This window comes from Phalaenopsis equestris, unplaced genomic scaffold, assembly GCF_001263595.1.
Source record: "Phalaenopsis equestris unplaced genomic scaffold, ASM126359v1 Scaffold001111, whole genome shotgun sequence".
In the NCBI taxonomy this organism is placed as follows: Eukaryota; Viridiplantae; Streptophyta; class Magnoliopsida; order Asparagales; family Orchidaceae; genus Phalaenopsis; species Phalaenopsis equestris.
The window spans coordinates 23,476-47,947 of record NW_018165550.1 but is presented as its reverse complement, the minus strand read 5'-3'; the positions used below and the strand labels follow the sequence as shown (position 1 = coordinate 47,947).

The following is a 24,472-nucleotide window of genomic DNA, read 5'->3' as shown; positions in this document are numbered from 1 at the left end:
GCCTTCTTGAGGCTTCCCTATTGCCACTTCAATTTTGAATGGAAAAAATTCTGTCATTCAAATTTCTGCCTGAACATGGGCCTTAACCATCTGTGAAGTTATTTTTTGTTTTTAGTTCCATGATTGGATTGTTCATGGTTCATACATTGTGAAATTGCCTTTGGGTAATGTTCTTGTTGACACTGCATGCTAAGTTTGTTGTTTTTACCAGTTACCAGTGCATGAGCCTAACTTGAAAGGCAGATAAGATTGGCATCCCAACTAATAATCAACTTCTAGCATTACTCAAGAAGTTTTTTTTTGCATAAATTGGGTTCTTGGGTCAACAAAATTTTTAGTATGTAAAGAAAAAAGATAAAATTAATTGTTGTCATGCAAATAATAGCCCGGTGTTTTGTTTTGCTACAGGTCATAGCTGACAAGGGAGCCCAGCTGTTTTCAATCACTTTTATATTCAGTGTGATTGTAAGTTTATCACAATAAGTTTCATTTCATATTATGATATTACCATCCTGATTTAACTTGATTATGTACCACATTTTTATCTTCTTATCATCTTTTGTGTAGTTTTCATTTGTTTGAAGGAGCAATGTATTTTGTATGCTTGCATCGTTACCATTTATGACTTCTACTCCACATGGTTCACAAAACTAATACGCAAAGGCAGTAATTTCTTTTTGGAAGATTTAAATGCATACCACTTAATTCTTATGTATTTACATATCTAACTCCTAAACTTCAAATTTTGCGTATAAATCATCTTGCCTATGCATGAAAAAGTGTATTTTAGCTTTTAAAAGTTAAAGAAGAGGTATTTTTGATGTGATATAAGAGATTTGGGTGGTATGATTGTAAAGGGTAGAGTTTAAGTGCTAGATACGTAAATACATAGGTATTGGGTGGTATGTTTGTAAATGTCTCCTTCCTTTTTGCTTCTCTGTTTTTTTTTTTCTTTTTTTTTTTTTGGTTTTAAATATAGCAATTTAGCATTTAAAAACTGGTGAAAGTGCCATTTTTGCTAGTGAATGTTTGAAATTTCTAAACGATTCCTAGAGGTGTCCATATATTCTATCATATTTCTTGGTTCTAGATATACAATGTTTGAAAGAAGCAACATCGTTAAGTAGATCAACATCAACTTGTTTCCAAGCATTCTCTTTTTCGTATTTTGCACTTGAAAATGAAAAAAAATACAGGCTTGTAGTCTGTTGCGCCAATTCAAATGCCTCTTTTTTAACTTTTAAAAACTAAAATACACCTTTTCATGCATAGGCAAGATGGCTAGATATGTAAATACATAGGTATTGGGTGGTATGTATGTAAATGTCCCCTTCCTTTTTGCTTCCCTGTTTTTTCCTTTTTGCTTCCCTTTTTTTTTTTTTTTTGTTTTAAATATAACAATTTAGCATTCAAAAACTGGTGAAAGTGCCATTTTTGCTAGTGATTTGTTGAAATTTCTAAACGATTTCTAGAGGTGTCCTTATATTCTATCATATATCTTGGTTCTAGATATACAATGTTTGAAAGAAGCAACTTGGTTAAGTAGATCAACATGAACCTGTTTGGAAGCATTCTCTTTTTCGTATTTTGCACTCGAAAATGAAAAAAAATACAGGCTTGGAGTCTGTTGCGCCAATTCAAATGAGCAAACTTCATTTATAAAGAATACACACCATGAACCTCATTTTGAATATAATTTATAAGCACTTATATATCCATTTATAAGCACTTATATATCCAAAGCCAGATGATATAAACTTAATGTCCCCCTTTATGTAATCTTACTAGAATTAAATGTTTTTGTCACTCTACCTTTGATTCTAATGCTAGTTAAGGTTTGATCATTCTAATATATAATAACATCATTATCTCTTTGGCATGCATTTTTTTTTTAATTTGCAATATATTAATTATCATCATACTTTTGAACGTTCTTTCTTAAGATCAATTAAAATCATGTGATAATCTTTATTTTTTCAATGTTCTTTCTCAATATTTGCTTTATAACAAAAATACACTCTATAATGGACCTTAATAGAAGAGGTAAATTAATTTTTTGATGCAAACATAAATTTTATTAGCATATGTTTCATTAATCTCTCACATCACTTATTTTTAAGGCTCGTTTGTTCAATTCTCCTATAATTACCTGAATTCAACTTGAACTTGTTTCCAAGCATTCTCTTTTTCGTATTTTGCACTTGAAAATGAAAAGAAAATACAGTCTTGGAGTTTATTGTCCCAATTCAAATGAGCAAACTTCATTTATAAAGAATATACACCATGCCCTCATTTTGAATATAATTTATAAGCACTTATATAACCAAAGCCAGAAGATATAAACTTAGTGTTCCCCTTTATGTAATCCTACTATAATTAAATGCTTTTGTCACATCTGCCATTGCTTCTAATGCTAGCTTAAGGTTTGATCATTCTAAGATATAATAACATCATTATCTCTTTGGCATGCATTCTTTTTTAATTTGCAATATTTTAATTATCATCATACTTTTTATATGTTCTTTCTTAAGATCAATTAAAGCCATGTGATAATCTTTATTTTTTCTCAATACTTGCTTTAATACAAAAAATAGACTCTATAATGGATCTTCATAGCAAGAGTTAAATTAATTTTTTGATGCAAACATTAATTTTATTAGCATATGTTTCATTACTCTCTCACATTACTTATTTTTAAGGCTCATTTGTTCAATTTCTCCTATAATTACCTGAATTCAAAACTCCTCTCCTGCACATAGTTGTGTCAAAATATTTGTTCTTCATTCATTTTGTATCTTGTTAGTCTGTAAACTTTTATTACGAAGATTTTAAGCTAAACTTCTCCAATACATTTTACAGCTCTTCAAATCTCAACAAGTTTCATATATGGACCTAAAGTGTTAGTTTTATGCATATTCTTACGAGTTAAATCAACGACACTATTTCTGGATCAACATTTGGTAGGCATATATTACATAGTAAGCCTCAAAGAGCGAGATTGTCTATTATTTTCATAGTCTAACATAAGGAGAGGCCCCCATTCAAAATGGAGATCTCTCAACTTGTTTATTTTTTTATAGGGATGGATTATCATTTTCTATTTAAGGCTATAAATTATAGAAAAGCTTGTTAAGTCCTTTCTGTCTAATCCATATAATATCTACTCAATCTTATTATTATTTTTTTAATCTACTTAATTTTATTTACATACTATGTAATATTTTAATTATTTTAATATCTCCTTAATCAATATAAATCAAATTAAAAAAATTTCTCCCTTTTAAATTTTAATTATTAAAAGTTTTAAGCAACTTTTAAATATAATTTAAATTTTAATGGAGAAAGAAAAAGAATGTTTTAATTTCAAAATGGGGCTTTCTTAGGGCTTCTTTGGGATCAATTTTGTTTTTTTTCTTTTGCATTTAGAAGCATGTTTGTTTAGCTTGTTTTTTACATGTTTTTATTTTGTTATTCTAAAAAATTATCATGATTTTAAAGCACTCAAAACAACTATTAGATTTTTTGAGTGCTTTTAAAAGTAATCTTATTTTATCTTTTAATTTATTAAAAAGGTTTTGTTTCAAATGAAAACTTAAAAAAGAAATATAAAAAAAAAGTGATTCTAAATGGCCCCTTAATTTTTTTTTTTTTTGGTTGTGGGGTGGGAGAAGTATTTTATATTTAAATGTTAAAACCCCTAGAAAAAGCAAAGTCATGCTTATCTAATAAATTTAGTATTTTTAATTTAATAAGAATATTTTATGTTTTAATTATTACTCACGGTATTTTTCTCCCTTTTAATTTAAAAGATTAAATTATGAACTTTAACTTCCTAATTATTAAAAGGTTTGTAATAATATTATTTCTATCTTTAAGAGTTTTAATTTCATATAAAAAGGATGATACTTTTATTATTGATCTGATTCTTTTGCTAGAATTGTTAAAATTATTTTTACATGCATTGCCTAGGCCTACTTTCTTATGCTAAATGAATTTATTTATTTTTCTTTTAAAAATATTTATCTTTTTTAAAAGTCTCTTACTCTCATTTGATAACTTCTCAAAGTATCATTTTTATTTTGTCCATTATCATGCATGCCATCACATGTTAAGTCCCATGAATAATCTAGCATATTTAATGTCTCATAATTCAAAAAGAGCAAACTGATATATTCAGTTTTTTGTGACGCCTTCACTAATGCTTTCATATACATGAATTAATGCATTATCACAGCTTGAATGCCTATGAAAATTTTGAAGAGTTTTAAATGGAAATAGTGAATATACATTTTTCTGTCTATGCTATTTATTATATTTTTAATTTCTTTTATTCCAGGTTACTCTACTTCTGTACATTACTGGAAGCAAGTCCCGTGATAAGAGCTCCTCTCTAAGAGCACGTGTCACAGGAAACCTTTTGCATGACTGGTAACTAGGAAATGATTTTGTTTTTGAGCAATTTTTTAATATATTTTATTAGAAGTTTTACATACGTACCAACCAATTCCTATGTATTTATATATCTAACACCTAAACTTCAATGTTTACGTGTATGCGAACTTATCTATGCATGAAAAGGTGTATTTCACTTTTCAAATTTTAAAATAGTTGTTTTGGTTATATTATATGAAAGATTTGGGTGGTATAAATGTAAACGTTAAAGTTTTGATGTTAGATATGTAAGTACATAGGAATTGGTTTGTATTTATGTATATGCCCCTATTTTATTTAATAGCAAGTTTCCTTATATTGAAAGAATGCAAAGTTAAGCTTTGTTCTTCATTTTCAATCATGTTCTAGTTGGTTGGTTGTCTTTTGTTTCTGTTATTTTATGTAGCTTTGCAATTTGGCAAACTTGTTTTTAAAACACAGAGCTTGTCCCTACCTTCTACATCATGAATATGACTGTTTAAAAAGCTCGTTGTTCGCGAATAGCTCGTGTTTGACTCGTTACTAAGGGTCTGTTTAGGGAGGCTGCAACTTATCCAACTTTTCCTAATAATATGCTGATCAACAACTTATCCTGACCAGCTGTTTGGTTTGTGCGTTTGGAAAAACAACTGATTCTGGATAAATGACCATTATACCTCTGTCCTGGATTAGTTGTTTAACTGTTGGTTTGTGCGATTTGAAAACAGCTGATTTGCAGCTGTTTTGTTGATTTGCAGTTTTTTTTGGATAAATGACCAATCTAGCACACATCATTTATGCTGTTTATAACAAAATTGCAATGGCTACACATTAGATATTTTGGAACCAATAAAACTCTTTCATAACAGTGCAAAAAATGATATACACCTCACCTAATAGTGAGCATCAGGAAATCTTATATATTTACATATGTAACGCCTAAACTTTCATATTCGCATTTATAACTTCTTGGTATTAAAAAGCTATGCACAAAAATGTGAATTTCACTTTTAAAAAGTTAGTGATAGTGATATTTTTTATGTGATGTCAAACATTTGAGTGTTCTATATGTAATTATGAAAGTTTTGGCGTTAGATATGTAAATAAACAAGAATTGTGTGGTATGTATTTAAATGCACCTTCAATAAACCATGTGGCTTTCAAGAAGTAAACACAAAAGTCCTGAGTTTTATTAGTTGAATGAATCCAACCTTATCAACAATAACACAAACTTCTGCAAATAAAATTTCTGGTATAGAATGCATTTGCAGCACTGCCTGAAGAATTTGTTAAGAAGAATGGTAAAGAAGCTACTAAAGAAATAGAATAAGCAGTAATGTTACAACAAAGCACTATATTTCAGCATCAAGTTAATTTCCATTAACTTATATGTCAAAACGGATGATAAAATTATCAGAACAAGAGCATGTATATATCAGATTTTAAATTTATCAATTAAAAATCCCAACATGAAAGAGAAATTACAAGAGATGCTCAGATTAGTCTCGATCAATCACCAGACAGGTGCTTCCAATACTGTAGAAAGAATCAATCAAGCACTTCTCAAACTACCAAAGTGTGGAAGCAACGGTTGCCAACAACAAACTTTAGTGGCCATCCAAGCTGCTCCATACTTGACATTAATGTTAAAATGGTGGTATTTTTAATATGTTACTAAAAATTTCGATGTCTTTAATGTTCAAAGTAAATTTTAAGTGTTAAACATGTGAATACATAAGAATTAGGTGGTATGCATCTCACTGCCCATAAAATATTAAAATCAGGAGGAAAAAAAATGTTATCCAGAGTTCTCAAGCAGCAGGGTTATTGCACCTTGGGTCATTGTGTTTGTGGATAACTGCTGCTTCCATAGAAATCTACAGTAACTTGCCTACCTTTTTTCAATAGAAATCTAAAATTGTCATCCAGAGTTCAGGGAGCATTATAAAAGTTACGGATACATTCATTGAATATGATTAAAGTCAGAAAAGAGAGGAAAATAAGCAATGAATATTTATATATATAGGTGTTGTTGTGTGTGTAATTGGTGCCATTCCAAATCAATCTCATCATACCAATATGTGAGGTGATATATTTGATGAAGACTCGCTTCCAATCTTTGAGTACGTGAGAATGCAAACACCCACAGTAGCGTACCCATTTTTTTCTTCCAAAAAATGGGTATGCTCATGCAAAATACGTTGCTGAACCTGATTGGATGTCCACGAGCATCTCACCAACCCATTTACCCCCAATAAAGAACGACTTCATGCGTCGTGTTTGGATAGTGATGGAGCGGTACTATTCCAACAACAATATAGCAATCGCCGCAGCCATTCTTTTCTGGTGTTGTCGCCGATCCATCCCGAATAAATGATTTGTTAGGGTAATATGCTATGAAAAATCTGCTTATTGAAATAAAAGAACTGCTTATTGAAATAAAAGAAAAAAAAAACTGTGCAAGTATAAAGAAAAGCAAACATTTTGCACAACATGCACTACTTTTATGAGAAAATCTTGCACATATCATTGTCTTGAAAATACACAAATCAAACATATTCACTATAATCCACAAATCTGAGAGCCACAAAATAACAAAGACTCGTTTGTCAATCGAGAGACGTAAATATTCGACACGCAGCTTTGAACACATCCTCAATAATATCTACCTGCGAGTCGGTCCATGGAAAAGCAAAAAACAATCTGCGTTTGCTGAATCATGCTCCGTGAACTTTGTATGTTGACCTCCGTCCCACCGCAACTATTCTGTGATAATAAGACCGCCATCAACATTGCTCACAATCCAGTCCAGCATGATCGTACCAAACATGTAGAGATTGGTATACACTTCATTAAGAAAAATATTGAGTCAAGGGAAATTTGTGTGCCTTTTATACCCTTCAGTGGTCAACTAGCGGATATCCTCCCGAAGAATCTTCCTCGACCTTTATTTGATGACTTCAAATCCAAGTTGAACATAATTGACATCTATATTTCAACTTGAGGGGGAGTATTAGATTTATAACGTCATTCAAATCCCTAGCCGTTATTACTTATTATTTCTTGCCTATTTGCTTATTATTTCTTGCATTTTTACTTTATTTTGTTTTATTCCTTCCTATTTATTTTATTTTGTTTTATGTCTTTCCTTTGTTGTGCTTATCGCCATTGAGTTTAAATACCCATTTTTCAATCAATAAAATTGTGGTGCTCTATTCCAAATCTCAACACTTCATATAGATATAAAATTTATGGTTACATTATTGAATCAAAGGGAATACTTTTTATGGTTTTTTTACTCTAATTTGTTGGTATGAGCACTTAATTAAACTCAAGTGATTTTAATGATAAGTCTATTACTTAGTTCAAAAAATTGTTATGAATAACGGTTGTGTGCTCGAGCAGCTTGCGCATAATGCAATGCATGAGCTATGAATGTGTTATTGTGAAGGAATTTGAGGGAATATTTTTGGCTGCATGTTAACAAATGAAGGTTGAGGGAATAGTGGGTAGAGTGAGAGAAAATGAGTGCGAGAGATGGAAAAATATTCTTTTATATTATTGTAGATTATTGTCTTGGTGTGATGGAAGAATAATTAATGCCAATAATTTTTTGACGATTTGATGGACATATGGCAGGGTAAAATTTAAACTTTTAAATGTGTAGTTTTTCGGTATTTGTTTAATCTTCTTTATCTTTAGATCTTTGTTTAATCTCTCTCTTGTTTATTCACATTTATTTGTTTTGGATTTTTAGTCTTTTCTTTAGATAAGATTGTATGCATTTGGTGGGCAAGCGTTTTCTTGTACCCCTTTTATTTAAATATTTGTGTGGATTCTTATAGTGAATTAAATTCTCTCCTTTCTTTTAGTCGTAGGTTTATTTTATTTTCTTCCTCATACTTGCTTCTAGTAGTTACTTGTGTATAAAAGTTTGGTTGTTGCTTTCCTTCCTCCACATTGGCTATTGGCTCTTATCTCTTAGCCATCTTTTGTTATTTGATATTTCATTTTCTTTTCATCTTCCTCTACCACTATATTTCCCTGTTATCAAAAGCTTTCTAGTTTCTTCTTTCGGTTCTTTTATTAAAAATGCAGCGTAGGTTCCTTTTCCCCCCTTCACGTCCACCCAACCACCAATTTGTCTTGTCCCTTGGAATCTCATATCCTCCACCATGATGTGCGCCTATCGCCGAGCCAATCCAATCCCCATCTCTTAGACACAGCTTCACTTTCTAAACTTCAATCACATTCAAGCACATAATTCTCCATAAATATCTATCGTCACCTTCATCATTCATTACAGTTTTTTGGCTCTAGAAATGCAGAGATTAGTAAAAGTCAGCTTTCATTGGATGTCAACTAACTCACTATGGCTGTAAGTAGATAGTTTTATCTTTCTAGAAAATGAATTTTTCTTAATGAATAAAAATAGTTTTCTATAATGTTTAGGGTCTGGTTAGGATCATAATGATTTCCAATTTGTAACTTGTTCACCTTTTAAATCTTGTTAATTTGATAGAAGAAAAAGGCTAATTTGAAATCTAGTTGAAAGGTGGTTAGAATAGTTTCTATTAAAGAAAGGATTGTTGAAAATATATTTAGGAGAGTTGAAATATACAATTAACGGTAGAAAATGCACCCATTAGACCGGAAATAAATTTAATATCACAGGATTAGGATGGAAAAATGATAGATTTTAGATAACATGGGTAGAAATTATCCAAAAAATGCTTGAAAAATAGGTTTAACGCCTCATGAAATACCTAACATTTATTAATGCAAAATGAGGATGCATAGAGCCGATCACAATTAGTTTGAATAATGCTAATGATGATGGGATAAGTATAATGATTAGGACCAGTCAAGTTTATATTTTTTCCTTATTTAGAATATGGAATTTTATTAAATAACAAAAATAAAGGTTTAGAGTATTGTTAAGATCATAAGGTTTACTAATATGCAACTATTTCACCATTTAAATTTTTTGCATTTGATAGAAGGCAAAGTGAAAATTGAAATCTAGATTTGATTAGCAGGATTCTTTCAAATATATTTACTTGATTTTGACATATTCAATGATGGGTAGAAAATAATCCCATTGGTCTGATAGATAAATATAATACCAAAGGATTAGAATGGAAAAAGGTACGGACCTGAGATAACATGGGTAGAAATTCTTCAAAAAAGATTTATTAAAAATAGATTTAATACATCATGCAATTCTTAATATAAATTAGTACAAAATGAGAATTTATACAGCCTATCACAATTAATTTGAATGAAGGCAATGATGATAGTTTTTATGGCTACATTGTTGAGTCAAAGGAAATACTTTTTATGGTTTTTTACCCTACTTTGTTTTGGATTTTTAGTCTTTTCTTGTGATGAGATTGTATGCATTTGGTTTTGGACAAGTGTTTTCTTGTACTCCTTTCATTTAATTATTTGCGTGGATTCTTATAGTGAATTAAATTTTCTCTCCCTCTTTTAGTTGTAGATTTATTTTATTTGCTTCCTCATGCTTGCTTCTAGTAGTTACTTGTGCATAAAAGTTTGGTTGTTGCTTTCCTAACACTCTCCCCTCCAAATTGGTTCTTATCTCTTAGCCATCTTTTGTAATTTGATCTTTCTTTTTCTTTTCATCTTCCTCTACCACTCTATTTCCCTTATATCCGACGCTTTCTAGTTTCTTCTTTGGGTTCTTTTGTTAAGCATGCAGCCTAGGCCCCTTTTTCCTCCTTCAAGTCCACCCACACACTAGTCCATCCAAATTAAGACAACCCAACCACCAATTTGTCCTGTCGCTTAGAATCTCATATCCTCCACCATGATCTGCGCCTATCGCCGAGCCAATCCAATCCCCATCTCTTAGACATAGCTTCACTTTCTAAACTTCAATCACATAATGCTCCATGAAGATCTATCGTCCCCTTCATCATCCATTAGAGTTTTTTGGCTCTAGAAATGCAGATATTAGTAAAAGTCAGCTTTCATTGGATGTCAACTAACTCACTATGGCTGAAGTCAATAATTTTATCTTTCTAGAAAGTGAATTTTTCTTAAAGAACAAAAATAAGTTTCTATAGTGTTTAGGGTCTGGTTACGATCATAATGATTTCCAATTTGTGACTTGTTCACCTTTTAAATCTTGTTAATTTGATAGAAAAAAAAGGCTAATTTGAAATCTAGTTGAAAGGTGGATGGAATAGTTTCTATTAAAGAAAGAGGATTGTTGAAATTATATTTAAGAGAGTTGAAATATACAATTAAGGGTAGAATATACACCCATTAGACTGGAAATAAAATTAATATCTCAGGATTAGGATGGAAAAGTGATAGATTTTAGATAACATGGGTAGAAATTCTCCAAAAAGATGCTTGAAAAATAGGTTTAATGCCTCATGAAATACCTAACATTTATTAATGCAAAATCCTAACATTTATTAATGCAAAATAAGGATGCATAGAGCCGATTACAATTAGTTTGAATAATGCTAATGATGATGGAATAAGTATAATGATTAGGACCAGTCAAGTCTATATTTTTTCCTTTTTAAGAACATGGATTTTTCCTAACTAAAAAAAATAAAGTTTTAGAGTATTATTAAGGTTTACTAATATGCAACTATTTCACCATTTAAATCTTTTGCATTTGATAGAAGGCAAAGCGAAAATTGAAATCTAGATTAGATTAGCAACTACTAAAAAAAATGAAAAACTTGTTTCATATATATTAAAGTGATTTTGACATATACAATGATGGCTAGAAATTAATCCCATTGGTCTGATAGATAAATATAATACCAAAGGATTAGAATGGAAAAAAGTACGGACCTGAGATAACATGGATAAAAATTCTTCAAAAAAGATTTATTAAAAATACTTTTAATACATCATGCAATTCATAATATAAATTAGTACAAAATGAGAATTTATACAGCCTATCACAATTAATTTGAATGAAGGCAATGATGATGGGATAAGGCTAATGCTCATAACAAACGAGTCTTCTTTACATTTGCGGTTTGCTACAGGTTGTTTATCTGATGAAAAAGATTTGATGTGTAATTGAATAACTTCACAGAGGGCAATTTGACTTCTAATTGGAGGATGGTAGGATGGTTTAATAGTGCAAATGCAATTAGCTCCATGCGGTACTAGCGAAACTTTAGAAGATTTGTATTTATTTTGTTATTTCTGCAAACATCCTGATAAGCCAATTGAATGGGGTTGCACAAAACATCGTACTTTATCCTTTTGTAATTCATGTAAAAATATCATAAGCCAATTGAATGGGGTTGCATAAAACATCATGCAATGATTTACTGAGTTTTGCTTTGAAACTATTAGGAGTAAGAGTGCTTTCCTGCGCTGTTTTTTATTGATCTTTTTTCCGCAGGTGGTTTGGTGTACAACTAAATCCTCACTTCATGGGTGTCGATCTTAAGTATGTGAGCTATAGTCTATCTATTTATTTTATCTTTTATTTTGTTTGGGGTATTTACATACATATCACACAATTCTAATATATTTACATATGTCACACCTAAACGTTCATATTTACACATATAATTATCAAATCCTTAATATCACATAAAAAATAGTACTATAACCACTTTTTAAAAGTGAAATACACCCGTTCTTGAAAATACATCTTTTCGTTAAATTCACCTTTACATGCATACGTTTAAAGCACTAACATGCTTTGTATGTAAATATGAGTTTAAGTGTGAGATACGTAAATTCATAAGAAATGTGCTAGGTATGTAAATTTCCCTTTTTGTTTTTGCCCAATAACAGACATAGACTGCAAAGGAAATGCAACATGTCTTTCTTCAATTTCACCAGACTTATAATTTTACATTTGTGTCATTAGCCTTACTCTCAACTCTTTGGGTATGGGTGTATGAATCCAACAAGTATAATTTAGCAGAACAAGGAAAAATATTAGTGGTCATAACTTCAATTTCATGATATTTTTTGAGACGATTTTCTTTCATGCTTATTAAGATGAAATGTGGCGTGGCCCAAATTTGTTTGAGAAAATGCACGAAGCAAGATACTGATAGGAATTAAGGCAGAAATAACGTACTTTTATCATGCCGAAACAAAATTGGTGATTATAGCTCTGAAGATATAAAGATGGATTCACAAATAGTACTTATGTGAAGTATAATTTTTTTAAAATTTTTTATACAAAATTGAGGAAGGAATCATATCAAAATGTATTGAATTTTCACAAATTAAAATAAATGTGATAAATAGCATTTTAACATTAATATTTCATAACAATATTAAAATATTAGTCATAATGTCCACCAGAAAATTCAAAGGCTTGCGGAAGAACAGGTAGCGTAACTGGAAAATTAGATAAACAATGAGATCAAGAAGAACTGAACAGCAGAGTTCTACCACTCTCTATGGTTGAATGAGAAGCTAAAAAGGATCCATTGAATTAAATCATGAAGTTTATTGGAAAGATGTACAATGAAAAAAATGAAGATTGAGGTTAATCTAGCTCAAACTAAAAAATGAAAAATTAATTTAGCAAATTTTCTAATTACAAAGTTGCTTGCTTTATTGGTCCGTTGAGCTTAGGTGCTATAATTCACTTACCTTGAAAGCCTAAAGCCCTCAATTGGCACTCAATGCTGTATGAATTGCCAATTTGGCATTTCACACTGTTAATATCTTGCTAATTTAAAGATGAAAAATCTGAAAATGTATATATTTTGTAAGCACATAGTGTGAATTTTAAATTGCTTTGTATTTTAGTTTACATTAGATTTCTTTTCATTCAAGGGCATTTGCATACATAGCGCACAAATTTATTTCGTGTGGGCTCCTTCATGACAAGCTAGGTCTGCTCAATTTCTTTGGTCTCCTCTTAACTCTTTCTTCAAATCGGTATAAAAGGTCTCAGTTCTTTCTCTTTACTATTCCACACACACGCGAGAACCCCTTTCCTTCTCTCTTGCCACACAGAGCACATATCGACGGTGCTCCCCGCACGAAAGGCACTTATTCATTCCCTCACACATAGGAATGCCTGCTCGGAATGGTTGTTGGTTCCCACACCCTCAACACACTCGTATGATGCCGTAGCTCATGTCTTTCGAGCCCAAAAGCGGCGTCTTCTCCTCCCAAGCGCATGAACACTCTTCCGTTGCTCGAATGTGACACAACAACAAGGTATGAGACTTCCTTCTTCTTCCTTCTGACTCATCCTCGCTATGTCGCTTTTGTTTGCCTGGTCTTCTGATTCAGAAGACATTCCCACTCATTTTGAACCATTTTTTATATTTTTAAACATTTTGATTATTTTAATTATTTGTCTTCCCAATCGACATTGTCGTGAAGGTTTCACTGACAAACAATTAATTTTATTTATTTATATTTTATTATTATTATTGTTATTATTATTATTACAGTTGTTATAATCTCCTCTAAAAAAATTTCATCATCGAAATTTATGAACTTCACACAGGCTAATCACTATGTAGACAAAACATCAACTATCTAAAACTCTTCAAGAAACTTTAATTCTTGTTAAGTAATAATAAAGTATATATGATAAATTCAACAACTGGGATAGGATAATTCAACTAAATAATTCCCAAACATCTAATATATAATAATATAACTAAAATAACATTACATCCTAAACAAGGTAACAAAACTAACACAATGCTCAACTTCTAAAATAAAAACACATAGAGTTCTCCACACGATATAAATAACACGACACTCATTTGACTTAACACTCATCAAACTCAATTAACATTGCATCAGTAGCATAAGGTACTTTAGACTCTTAATGAGTTAAGAAATAGAGTCTTGGTCAAATGTTCTGCCTTGTTTGCTCTTTATGAGTCATTATATCAATTTTGTCATTCTCTATTGACCACTTCTAAAAGTAGATCCCTCCTAAAAATTTCTCTAGGCTAAATCCCTTAGCATTTGGCGTAGAACTCTGAACATAATAAGAGCAGTTTCTCATCTGTTATCCCGGTCGTTGGCATAAATAACATACCTTAGAATTAAATAAGCATTCACCACGATGTAGCTTATCACACTTAACACAGTGCTTTGTAGTGTTGTTGCTGCCAACCTCACTATTAAATCCATCAATATATAATTTTATTTTATTTCCATTAAATTCTTCAGAATGAACTATTGGTGTCACATCTTCCAAGCTCTTTCTCTTTTGCATGTCTGTACACTTTTGAGTCTAATAAAAATCAATTTTCACTCTTTTAGCTCTCTCAACTAATATTGAACAGTCTTCAATCCCAAGTGGCACCAATCTAGAAAGAAACTTGTGGCATTCACCTCTATATGTGGAACGAGTTGTGGTGCATACTTTAAAAGCATAGTAAACTCAGCTTCATACTGCATGATCAATTGATCTTGCCGCACAAACCTAAAAAATTTATTTTATATCTTTCTCCTAGCTGGCAGTGGTACAAATCAATCTCTGAAAGATTCTCACAAACTTTTCCCACTTAACCAAGTGGCTAGGTCGAACATCAAATCTCTCCTGCAACTGTGCTTACCATCATTTCTCAGCTTCCCCCTCAAAGGAAAATGTCGCAATGTTAACTTTCCTCTCTTGTGGACATGTCATGCTTTATATAATTTTCTCTACCCTCATCGTCCAGTTTTCAACATCTACTAGCTCTCCTGCGTACACTTTGGAACATCTTTCTATAAAGTTACACATACCACACAAGTCTTATGAATTTACATATCTAACGCCTAAACATTCACATGTACTTGCATACCACTCAAATCATTAGCATCGCATTAAAAAATATCATTTTCACTACCTTTTAAAAAGTGAAATGCACCTTTTAATGCATAGGTTTATGATACTAAGGTGTTATTAGTGCAAATATCAAACATTGGGTGTTAGATATGTAAATACATAAGAATTGTCTGGTAGGAATGTAAATTTCCCTTCTATAAATCTTACATTTTTACCATCTTTATATATGCTTTTAATATTAATATCTATGATAAATCTACTGGCGATTTCTTGAGGTAAAGCGAGAGACATTAAACCCGTGCCATCTTTAAACGTCCTTCCCAACTGTCATTGTTGATTTCTACTTCTGGTAAGCATTGAAACACCAATCACAGAGCCTTATCACATCTCTACTGCAGCTGCTGTTAATGTATGTAGACTACGAGAATCTTCCTGGAGAAACTTATTTTTCTTCAGTTTTTATTCCACATAAATGAAATCTTTTGGTGTTATATTCCCTTAACTACCTGATCATCGAGATAAAACGATTTTAATTTTCATGTTTATTTGACGATTGTTATTATTAACAAATCTTTGGTATGTTAAAATAGTTTTCTTCTATAAAATTTTAATGAATTTTACAATATAAATGCAAGGTCTAAAAAAATTTGATGTTAGTTTGGTTATTCATTTTCAGAATAATATTTTGTAGATAACTTCTTTGAAGTTGAGTTAAGGTTTTTTGCCAACAATGGCATGCGCCACCCAGTGATATTTTGCTTCATTATTTATGAATTATAAATCCTCAAAGTTAGTGAAGGTCTTGGTATCCCACCAGTATGAGTTATTAAGTGATAGCAATTGCTCAAGACAGACAGGAATACACACATTCTTATACTTGTCCCCACCTTTTCCACTCGTTGACCCCTCAACAGTATTGGCTTGGCTGGGGAAATCTTCATTGAGATATCTGGGGTTTCACTCCAAAACTTAGAAAAAATATGGGCATTTACATACATACCACTCATTTCTTTTGAATTTACATATCTAACACCTATATTTTACTTTTTACATTTATAACACTCAAATCTTTCATATTACCTAAAAAAATACCACACTACCTTTTCATGCATATGGAAGGCTGTATGTTTGTAAAAATTGAAGTTTAGTTGTTAGATATGAAAATACATAGGAATTGAGTGGCATGTATGTAAATATTGAGTGGCATGTATGTAAAAAATATTCCAAAAATTAATAATGAAGAGAGGTGAGAGTACACACTCCTTATACTTAGGCTGTCTCTATAAATTTGACTCTTTAGGCTTTCAGTTTGGCTAGTGAAGGCCTCCTTGAGTTACTTTTGCAAATTTCTATAGCTGACTATTTAGATCTTTGCATGCACAATGTTTGTGTAATTTTCTTCTGAATTATATTTATGTTTCTGTAAGAATATCTGCAACTCCCAAATATTTTTACCAAATAATTCTACATAGATTCTTTTTTGTCCGAGCTGGTTTGATGGGATGGCTGTTCATCAATCTCTCTATCTTCTCAAAAAGTCTTCAAGCTGGCGATGCAAATCTCTCTGTTATTCTTTACCAGCTATTTTGTGCGGTATTGTGCAGTTCTTTTTTGTAGTTTTCTGAGATTAAGTTAGCCCATTGTTACTAATGTTAAAACTTGATTATCTTTTCAGCTGTACGTTATAGATTACTTCTTTTATGAAGAGTTTATGACTTCAACGTAAGTCTTTATAATCTTTCCATTCTGGCAATTTGGCTCAAATAAAGTTTATTTTTGAATATTTTCACTCAAGATTCTCACATTATTAGTTAATATTCCAAATATATGGTATATGTTTGTCTTGAACATGCTTATTTAATGTCACATTATCTTCTGTCCATTTGGTATTGTAGAAGTTCATTATCCTTAACATAACAAACTTAATCTCACAAATTTTTTCAAGCAATGTATATCTAGATAAGTGGTGTAACTGAGCCAAGCCAAGTTTTGAGCCGGCTTGGGCTCGGCTTGACATGTGGATTGTGAGCTGGGCTCAATGAGCTAACAAACAAAGCTCAAGTCAGGCCCGAATAAACTCCTTAGCCCGTGAGCCAGCTTATTTTAAAAAATATTAATATAAAATATATTAAAATTCAAGAATTTATCTTTAAATTATTAAAGATAGTTTAAAAAATGATATTTTATATTTTATATCAAGTGATTTATTATTTTTATTATATAATTGCTTATTATATCTATTATTTTATTATAATACTAGCTTGAATTAATATTATTTTTTTCTCTTTCATATAAATATGTCGGCTCGTGAGCCAGCTCGAGCTCAAGCCTAAACTCGATTAATCAAGCTCAAGCTCAAGTCGAGGGTGGCTCGAGCCTAACTCGATTCGTTTTCACCTCTAATCAGATTCACTTGAGATCTCATGTAGACTCGATTAATCAAGCTCAAGCTCAAGTCGACCTAACTCGATTCGTTTGCACCTCTAATCAGATTCACTTGAGATCTCATGTAGAATGATTTGAAAAGTTCTTCAGAAAGAAACATCTGAGACATAATTAAGCTTTAGTACTATCAGGAATTGTGGTTTTATCGTTATGTAATTTAACATGTTTGGAAATTATATGCAAGGATTCGTCATAAGTAAAGAAACATGCAATTCTCCATATTCTCATTGTTTTTTGTTTAGTATTACCTTTTGGTACTAATTTGCTTATTATGTTTCCAAAAGATTTAATTGATTTTGAAATTTTTTTTTTATTTTGTTGATTTATTTTGTAGGTGGGATGTGATTGCGGAGAGTTTGGGCTTCATGTTGGTCTTTGGAGATCTAGTATTCATTCCTTTCACTTTTAGCATTCAGGCATGTCTTACTGAGTTTAGTTTTACCTTTTGGTACTGATTTGCTTATTTTGTTTCCAAAAATATTTAATTAATTTTTTATTTTTTTTCATTTATTTTGTTGATTGATTTTGTAGGTGGGATGTGATTGCGGAGAGTTTGGGCTTCATGTTGGTCTTTGGAGATCTAGTATTCATTCCTTTCACTTTTAGCATTCAGGCATGTCTTACTGAAATCAAATTTCTAATTCATACTTTGTACGTGTGTTTCTATGCTATTTAAAATATTATTTTTAACATGTTTTTTTGGGTTTTCCTAAATTTTAGTATGAAATTCTCTTAACCTTTTATGCAATCATTATGATGAGTTTGATTTTTGCTTGCGTATTTTTTATTTATTTTTTTAGGCATTTACATACATACCACCCAATTCCTATTTTTTTACATATCTAACACCTAATTTTTTGCTTATTACATTTATATCACTTAAATATTTCACAACACATCAAAAATACCACCATTTTACCTACTAAAAATGTGAAATACACGTTTTCGTGCTTTAGTAATGTCTGTAAAAAAATTAAAGTTTAGATGTTAAATATGTTAATACATAGAATCAAGTGGTATGTATTTTAATTTTCCTCTTTTTTTTACACCCTTATCTTGTGGAGCAATTAATGAAATGCCCGAAATATTAAGTTTATATTGGCATTAATTAAAAAGTAGTCAATTGAATAAAGGTTTATGTTGCAAAGTGAGTCAAATCTGTAAATTTAAGAGATGGTGTGTATCATGAAGAGATCTTCAATCCAGAAGCTTCACCTATTTTCTATGTTCCCTCTCTTCCCTAAAGCGACGAAGTTTGATTCCTTCCTCTCCCATTTCGGCTCTATATTCTCTCCACTCTCTCTCTATCTCTCACTAACCCATCTTCTCTCTTTACTTATTTCTCTCTCTCATTTGTCTCTCACTAAGCCTCTCAGAAAAGAATAATTGTAGTTTTCACTCTGATGCTTAAGATCTCATTATTGAGTCCAAATAAGAATGGTTTAGTATATAATTGGAGAAATCTCATTATTTTATATAGCTTGCCATACATGATGAGAGAAATCACATTTAAATGAATATTTTTACACAATTATCTATGAGTTTTTTTATGCTTCACGTGAAAGTTAGGCTAATTGCTTAGTTATATCTAGTATTCTCTTATTGAATTTTGAATGTGCTCATCTTTTACCCATATTTTTGCCGTCATGACCATTCTAAAGCAGTCCATATTTTGTTGTTTATACTGGGATGCTATTGAAAATCATAATTCGATAAATAAACTTATGACTCATTCTTATTTTTGAAGGGTTGGTGGCTTTTGGGAAACAAAGTGGAACTTTCTAAAGTAGCCGCCTTTATGGATTGCCTGATTTTTCTCATTGGGTAATTCACCTGTGCAAATTTAGTATTTTTACGTCTTTTTTGTGTAAAATTCTAATATTTTTCTCCATTAGAGATCAAGTTCCCATCTTTTTTTCGTTTTTTGAGTTTTTTATGTAATCTTTCAGCTATCTAATATTTCGAGGAGCTAACAAGCAAAAGCATGTTTTTAAAAAGGACCCCAAAGCTCCCATATGGGGCAAGCCCCCAAAAGTAATTGGAGGGAAATTGCTTGCATCTGGTTACTGGTATATTTCATAAACCATTCTTCTTTTATATCTTGAAATTATGTCCTTCGATTCTTCATCATTTATTTCTTACATTGCATATCCATGATTTGCATAAAACTCTCACCAAATGCTTTTTTTTTTTACCCTTTATTTGTTACATAGACTGCTAGCCCATACACTAGAGCCACTTTTATATTGCTTTAATTTGTGTTTTATGTATAATATATGTTTGCCCAAAATTTCAGTGCAAAAGATTCAAAATTCCTGAATGCATGCATGAGACATCCTCTTGCATAAAGACAGCATTACATACATTTAGAAAAAGGAATGTTTAATGCGACCGACACAATTCTTATGCATTTACATTTTGGACACTTAACGAAACCTTGGTATTAAAAATCTATGCATGAAAATATGTATTTCATTTTTTAAAAAAACTAAGCGAAAATTATATTTCAGATGTGATGCCAAAGATTTGAGTGTTATTTTTGTAAATACAAAAGTTTATTATTTTTTATTTATTGCTTTTTTCTTCTTTCACATGCGCATGCAAACGCACAAACACTGCATAAGAAAGGCCTTGAACCCATGTCCTCTTTGCTTGAAAGACAAAGTTCTCAACCACTAGGCTAAGATGATTTGTGTAATATAGAAGTTTGTGTTAGATATATAAATACATAAAATTTTTGTCATATGTATGAGAATGCCCCTTAAAAAAATCATGCTTATGTACTTTGTCTTTGAACATCTTGACAGGGAAGTTTGTCTCAAAGGATCGAGTTGAGGGTATAACTAGGATGGTAGAAGTGATGGATACTAGGCTCCATGAGAATGATTTGAGACGTCAAGAATTTATGTAGGAATTTAGAGCCTATTTTCAGGAATAGGAATCAAATTTATGATCTATGAGTGCGTGCACATGAATGCTTGCACGTCCGTGTTTTCGCATTTACTTTCTAATAGCACTCGAGTTGAAGAGACATGTAGCATTTGGTACCAAACCATCCTTATGTCATATGTATGAGAATGCCCCTTAAAAAAAATCATGCTTATGTACTTTCTCTTTGAACATCTTGACAGCGAAGTTTGTCTCAAAGGATCGAGTTGAGGGTATAACTAGGATGGTAGAAGTGTGGATGCTAGGCTCCATGAGAATGATTTGAGACGTCAAGAATTTATGTAGGAATTTAGAGCCTATTTTCAGGAATAGGAATCAAATTTATGATCTATGAGTGCGTGCACATGAATGCTTGCACGTCCGTGTTTTCGCATTTACTTTCTAATAGCACTCGAGTTGAAGAGACATGTAGCATTTGGTACCAAACCATCCTTTTGAGTCCAAAGGAACCAAGAGTGTTGGTCTTATAGACAATTGACCCGTCAATTTCCATTCAAATATTCAAGTTATAACCTTTTTCCACAAAAGTTTTTGAGCTTTTGTATTAAGTTTAACAAGTGTGCATAGCTCTCCCTATTCCAATATCTTCATAATACAATATGTTATTGAGCTTACTCTTCTAACACACCTTTCCTTCTTCTATAAGGAAGCTTTACATAAGTTTTTGAGCTTTTGTATTAAGTTTAACAAGTTTGCATAGCTCTCCCTATTGCAATATCTTCATAATTCAATATGTTATTGAGCTTACTCTTCTAACACACCTTTCCTTCTTCTATAAGGAAGCTTTACATACATATCGCTCAATTCCTATCTATTTACATATCTAACACCTAAAATTTTTACATACATACCATACCACCTTACCCATGCATGAAAAGGTATATTTCACTTTTTAAAAGTTAAAATGGTGGGTATTTTTTATGTGCTAAAAGTTTTGGGCGGTATAAAATGTCAAAACAGACTATAAGGGTTAGATATGTCTATACATATGAATTGGGTTGGTATGTATGTAAATGCCTCATTTTTATAATAAAAAAACATCATTGAGTTTGTTCTTGCTATTGACCTTGAAAAGCATACTTCAATATGATAAGGGAATACATAAAATAGATAATCCTCTCATGATATACATAAAGATTAGACATCTCTTAGAAGATAACTTCTTTTTTTCTTGCAGGGGAATTTCAAGGCACTGCAATTACCTTGGAGATTTACTACTGGCATTTTCATTCAGTTTGCCATGTGGAGCAAGGTTTGTCTCTCTCTATTCTGAGCACTTACACATATATACCACCCAAATCCTTTATATTACATATATAACTCCTAAATTTCAATTTTTACATTTATACCACCAAAATCTTTCATATCACATAAAAAGTGCCAATACACCTTTTTTATGCTTATGAAATGTGGTATAAATCTGAAACTTAAAAGCTATAGGTATTGGCTATGTAAATGCGCAGGAATTGAGTGGTATATATGTAAATCTTCCTTCAAACTATAATATAACTGTAACTGTAACCATGGTTTAAACAATTTTATCTCTTGCAGTTCTGTAATTCCATATTTCTATCCCATTTATCTGCTAGTTCTGTTGGTGTGGAGGGAGAGGAGAGATGATTCCAGGTGCTCTGAGAAGTACAGAGAAATCTGGGGAGAGTACTGCAACCAGGTTCCCTGGAGGATTCTGCCATATGTTTATTAAATGGTGTTTTTTCCCTTTTTTCTTTTTTTTTTTTTTTTTGGTAATAATCAAATTAGTCAATTTGCAAATTGGTAGCAATTAAATTATTAGGCTAATTACTTTCCTGCCCTTGAAGGTTGAAAAAGTTAATTATGGAGCTTTTGGTTTTGAGTGATGGCTCGCAATTTGACGAGCTTGTTAATACGCGGCATTTCTTGTGTTTGATAGAAGTTTTGCTGGGACGACTGCTGATCGTACTGATATTGCGGTTGTTGAACAGATTGTTCGGCCTTGGAATGTGTCTTTTTACTTCATTTTTGGGGCATACACACACACAACACAATTTTTATTTATTTGCATACCAAACACCTAAAATTTACTTTTTTTTAACATTCATACCATCCAAATTTTCAAAATCATATTAAAAAAAAAGGTGACATTGATGTATAAATAAATAAATTGAGTGGCATGAATTTTTTGCTAGAGCTTTGGGCGTTTCTCATGATCTTTCAATCTTAAGAGGATTGGATGGTTTAAAGGTTGATTATATAAAATGAAATTACAATTGTACCCTTTTTTTAAATCATGCTTTAAAAAAAAAAAAATGTTACTAAGTTTATATTCATTTGATGAATTATTTTTTTCTCTACTTTTTATTAATTATTTGCACTTTAAAAATTGTTTTTTGGAGATATAATTACTCTAAAAATGTCATTAAAATTATATTAATTTTAATTAAAATTTCTAAATCCAATTATATTTCATGATTAAGTTATATGTGCATGCACTTACCGGAAATAATGACTAGCTGGGCTTAGGCTGGCTCAATTAAACTCTTTTTACGGCCCAAGCCCATTGAACAGTTAAACTAACAATGCTTTCAATGTATACATTGAAGCTCAGCGATCTCATTGTAAACAAAAATAGCCAACCGTTTACATTTAATATTGCATTTGCCCTTTTTTTTGGGTATTTACATCAATACCATCCACATTTACATATCTAACACCTAACTTTATCTTTTATATTCACACCGCCCAAACTTTTCATGTCACATCAAATTAAAGTGAATACAATGAATATAATTTCTCACTCGTAGCTAGGGCTGTCAAAAAAAACTCGTTCGTTGTTCACGAACAACTCGTGTTCAACTTGTTCGTTAAGTAAACGAGCCGAACACGAATAAGCAATTTCTCATTCGTAGCTAGAGCTGTCAAAAAAGCTCGTTGTTCACGAATAGCACGTTGTTCACGAACAGCTCGCGTTCTCGAATTATAAATGAGTCAAACACGAATAACTCTTTGTTCGCTCGCGTTCTGCCCATTTCAGCTCAAAATTAAATATATATATATTTTTATATCTAAGTTTAAATCACAACATCTCGTATGATCATGTTGTTAGTGTCTTCTTTTGTATATATTTGATCCAGGTTTGAATCCCACATTTTACATCAATTTTTTTCAATTTAATTTTTCCGGGCCAATTTGGAGCGGAACACGAACACACTGTTTGAACAAGCCGATTTCGAACACAAGCCAAGCCTGAGCTCGCTCAAGCTCGGCTCGTCTACAGCCCTATCGGATGGGCTATCGAATGGTACATATGTAAATCTTCCAAAATTAACATATAAAACAACAACAACAACAATAATAATGCCATCACAGCAGCAGCTAATGAAGCAATTTCATGCACTTGGATGCCGGTTCAAATCAAGAGCCAGTCTAATTATCAAAACAAAATCTAGAAACACAAGTTTACAAACCTCGCCACAGCAGATATTTCAGCACAATTTGTGTTATTTGATTATTTTAGGGGGTTTTCCCACATAAATAGCTGCAATGAAATAGCTGCAATAAGCCAAAATCAAACAAACACAACGCTATATTATAATGTCAATCTGATAGCAAATATAAAAAAAATGAAATTTCAGCCTTCTTTACGGGCAAAAGCACAAAAACAAATACAATATGTTAATCTCATTTACATATATGCCGCACAATTCTTATGTATTTACTTACATATTTAACATCTAAACTTTCATATTTACACACATAACATTCTCATCTTTAATGACCTTTTTAAAAGTGAAGTACACATTTTCATGCATATGTTCATGACGCCAAAATGCAAATATAAATATCAAACTTTAGGTGTTGAATGTAAAAACAAAGGTATTTTATGGTCTGTATGTAAATTTTCCAACATATTTATGG

At 31.4% G+C, this 24,472-nt stretch overlaps 1 protein-coding gene across 1 annotated transcript in view; it reads left to right on the top strand.

The window, feature by feature from the left end:
• Positions 1 to 22,552, top strand: part of LOC110033192 (delta(14)-sterol reductase) — a 34,547-nt gene extending 11,995 nt beyond the window's left edge. The window contains exons 4-13 of the mRNA XM_020737097.1: positions 409 to 465; positions 4,337 to 4,428; positions 11,813 to 11,860; positions 16,654 to 16,774; positions 16,857 to 16,903; positions 17,961 to 18,042; positions 19,374 to 19,450; positions 19,576 to 19,695; positions 21,753 to 21,827; positions 22,127 to 22,552. Coding sequence (XP_020592756.1) covers positions 409 to 465; positions 4,337 to 4,428; positions 11,813 to 11,860; positions 16,654 to 16,774; positions 16,857 to 16,903; positions 17,961 to 18,042; positions 19,374 to 19,450; positions 19,576 to 19,695; positions 21,753 to 21,827; positions 22,127 to 22,280 — 873 coding nt within the window. The 3' untranslated portion in view covers positions 22,281 to 22,552. The remainder of the gene's footprint in view (positions 1 to 408; positions 466 to 4,336; positions 4,429 to 11,812; positions 11,861 to 16,653; positions 16,775 to 16,856; positions 16,904 to 17,960; positions 18,043 to 19,373; positions 19,451 to 19,575; positions 19,696 to 21,752; positions 21,828 to 22,126) is intronic.
• The last annotated feature ends 1,920 nt before the right edge of the window (positions 22,553 to 24,472 follow it).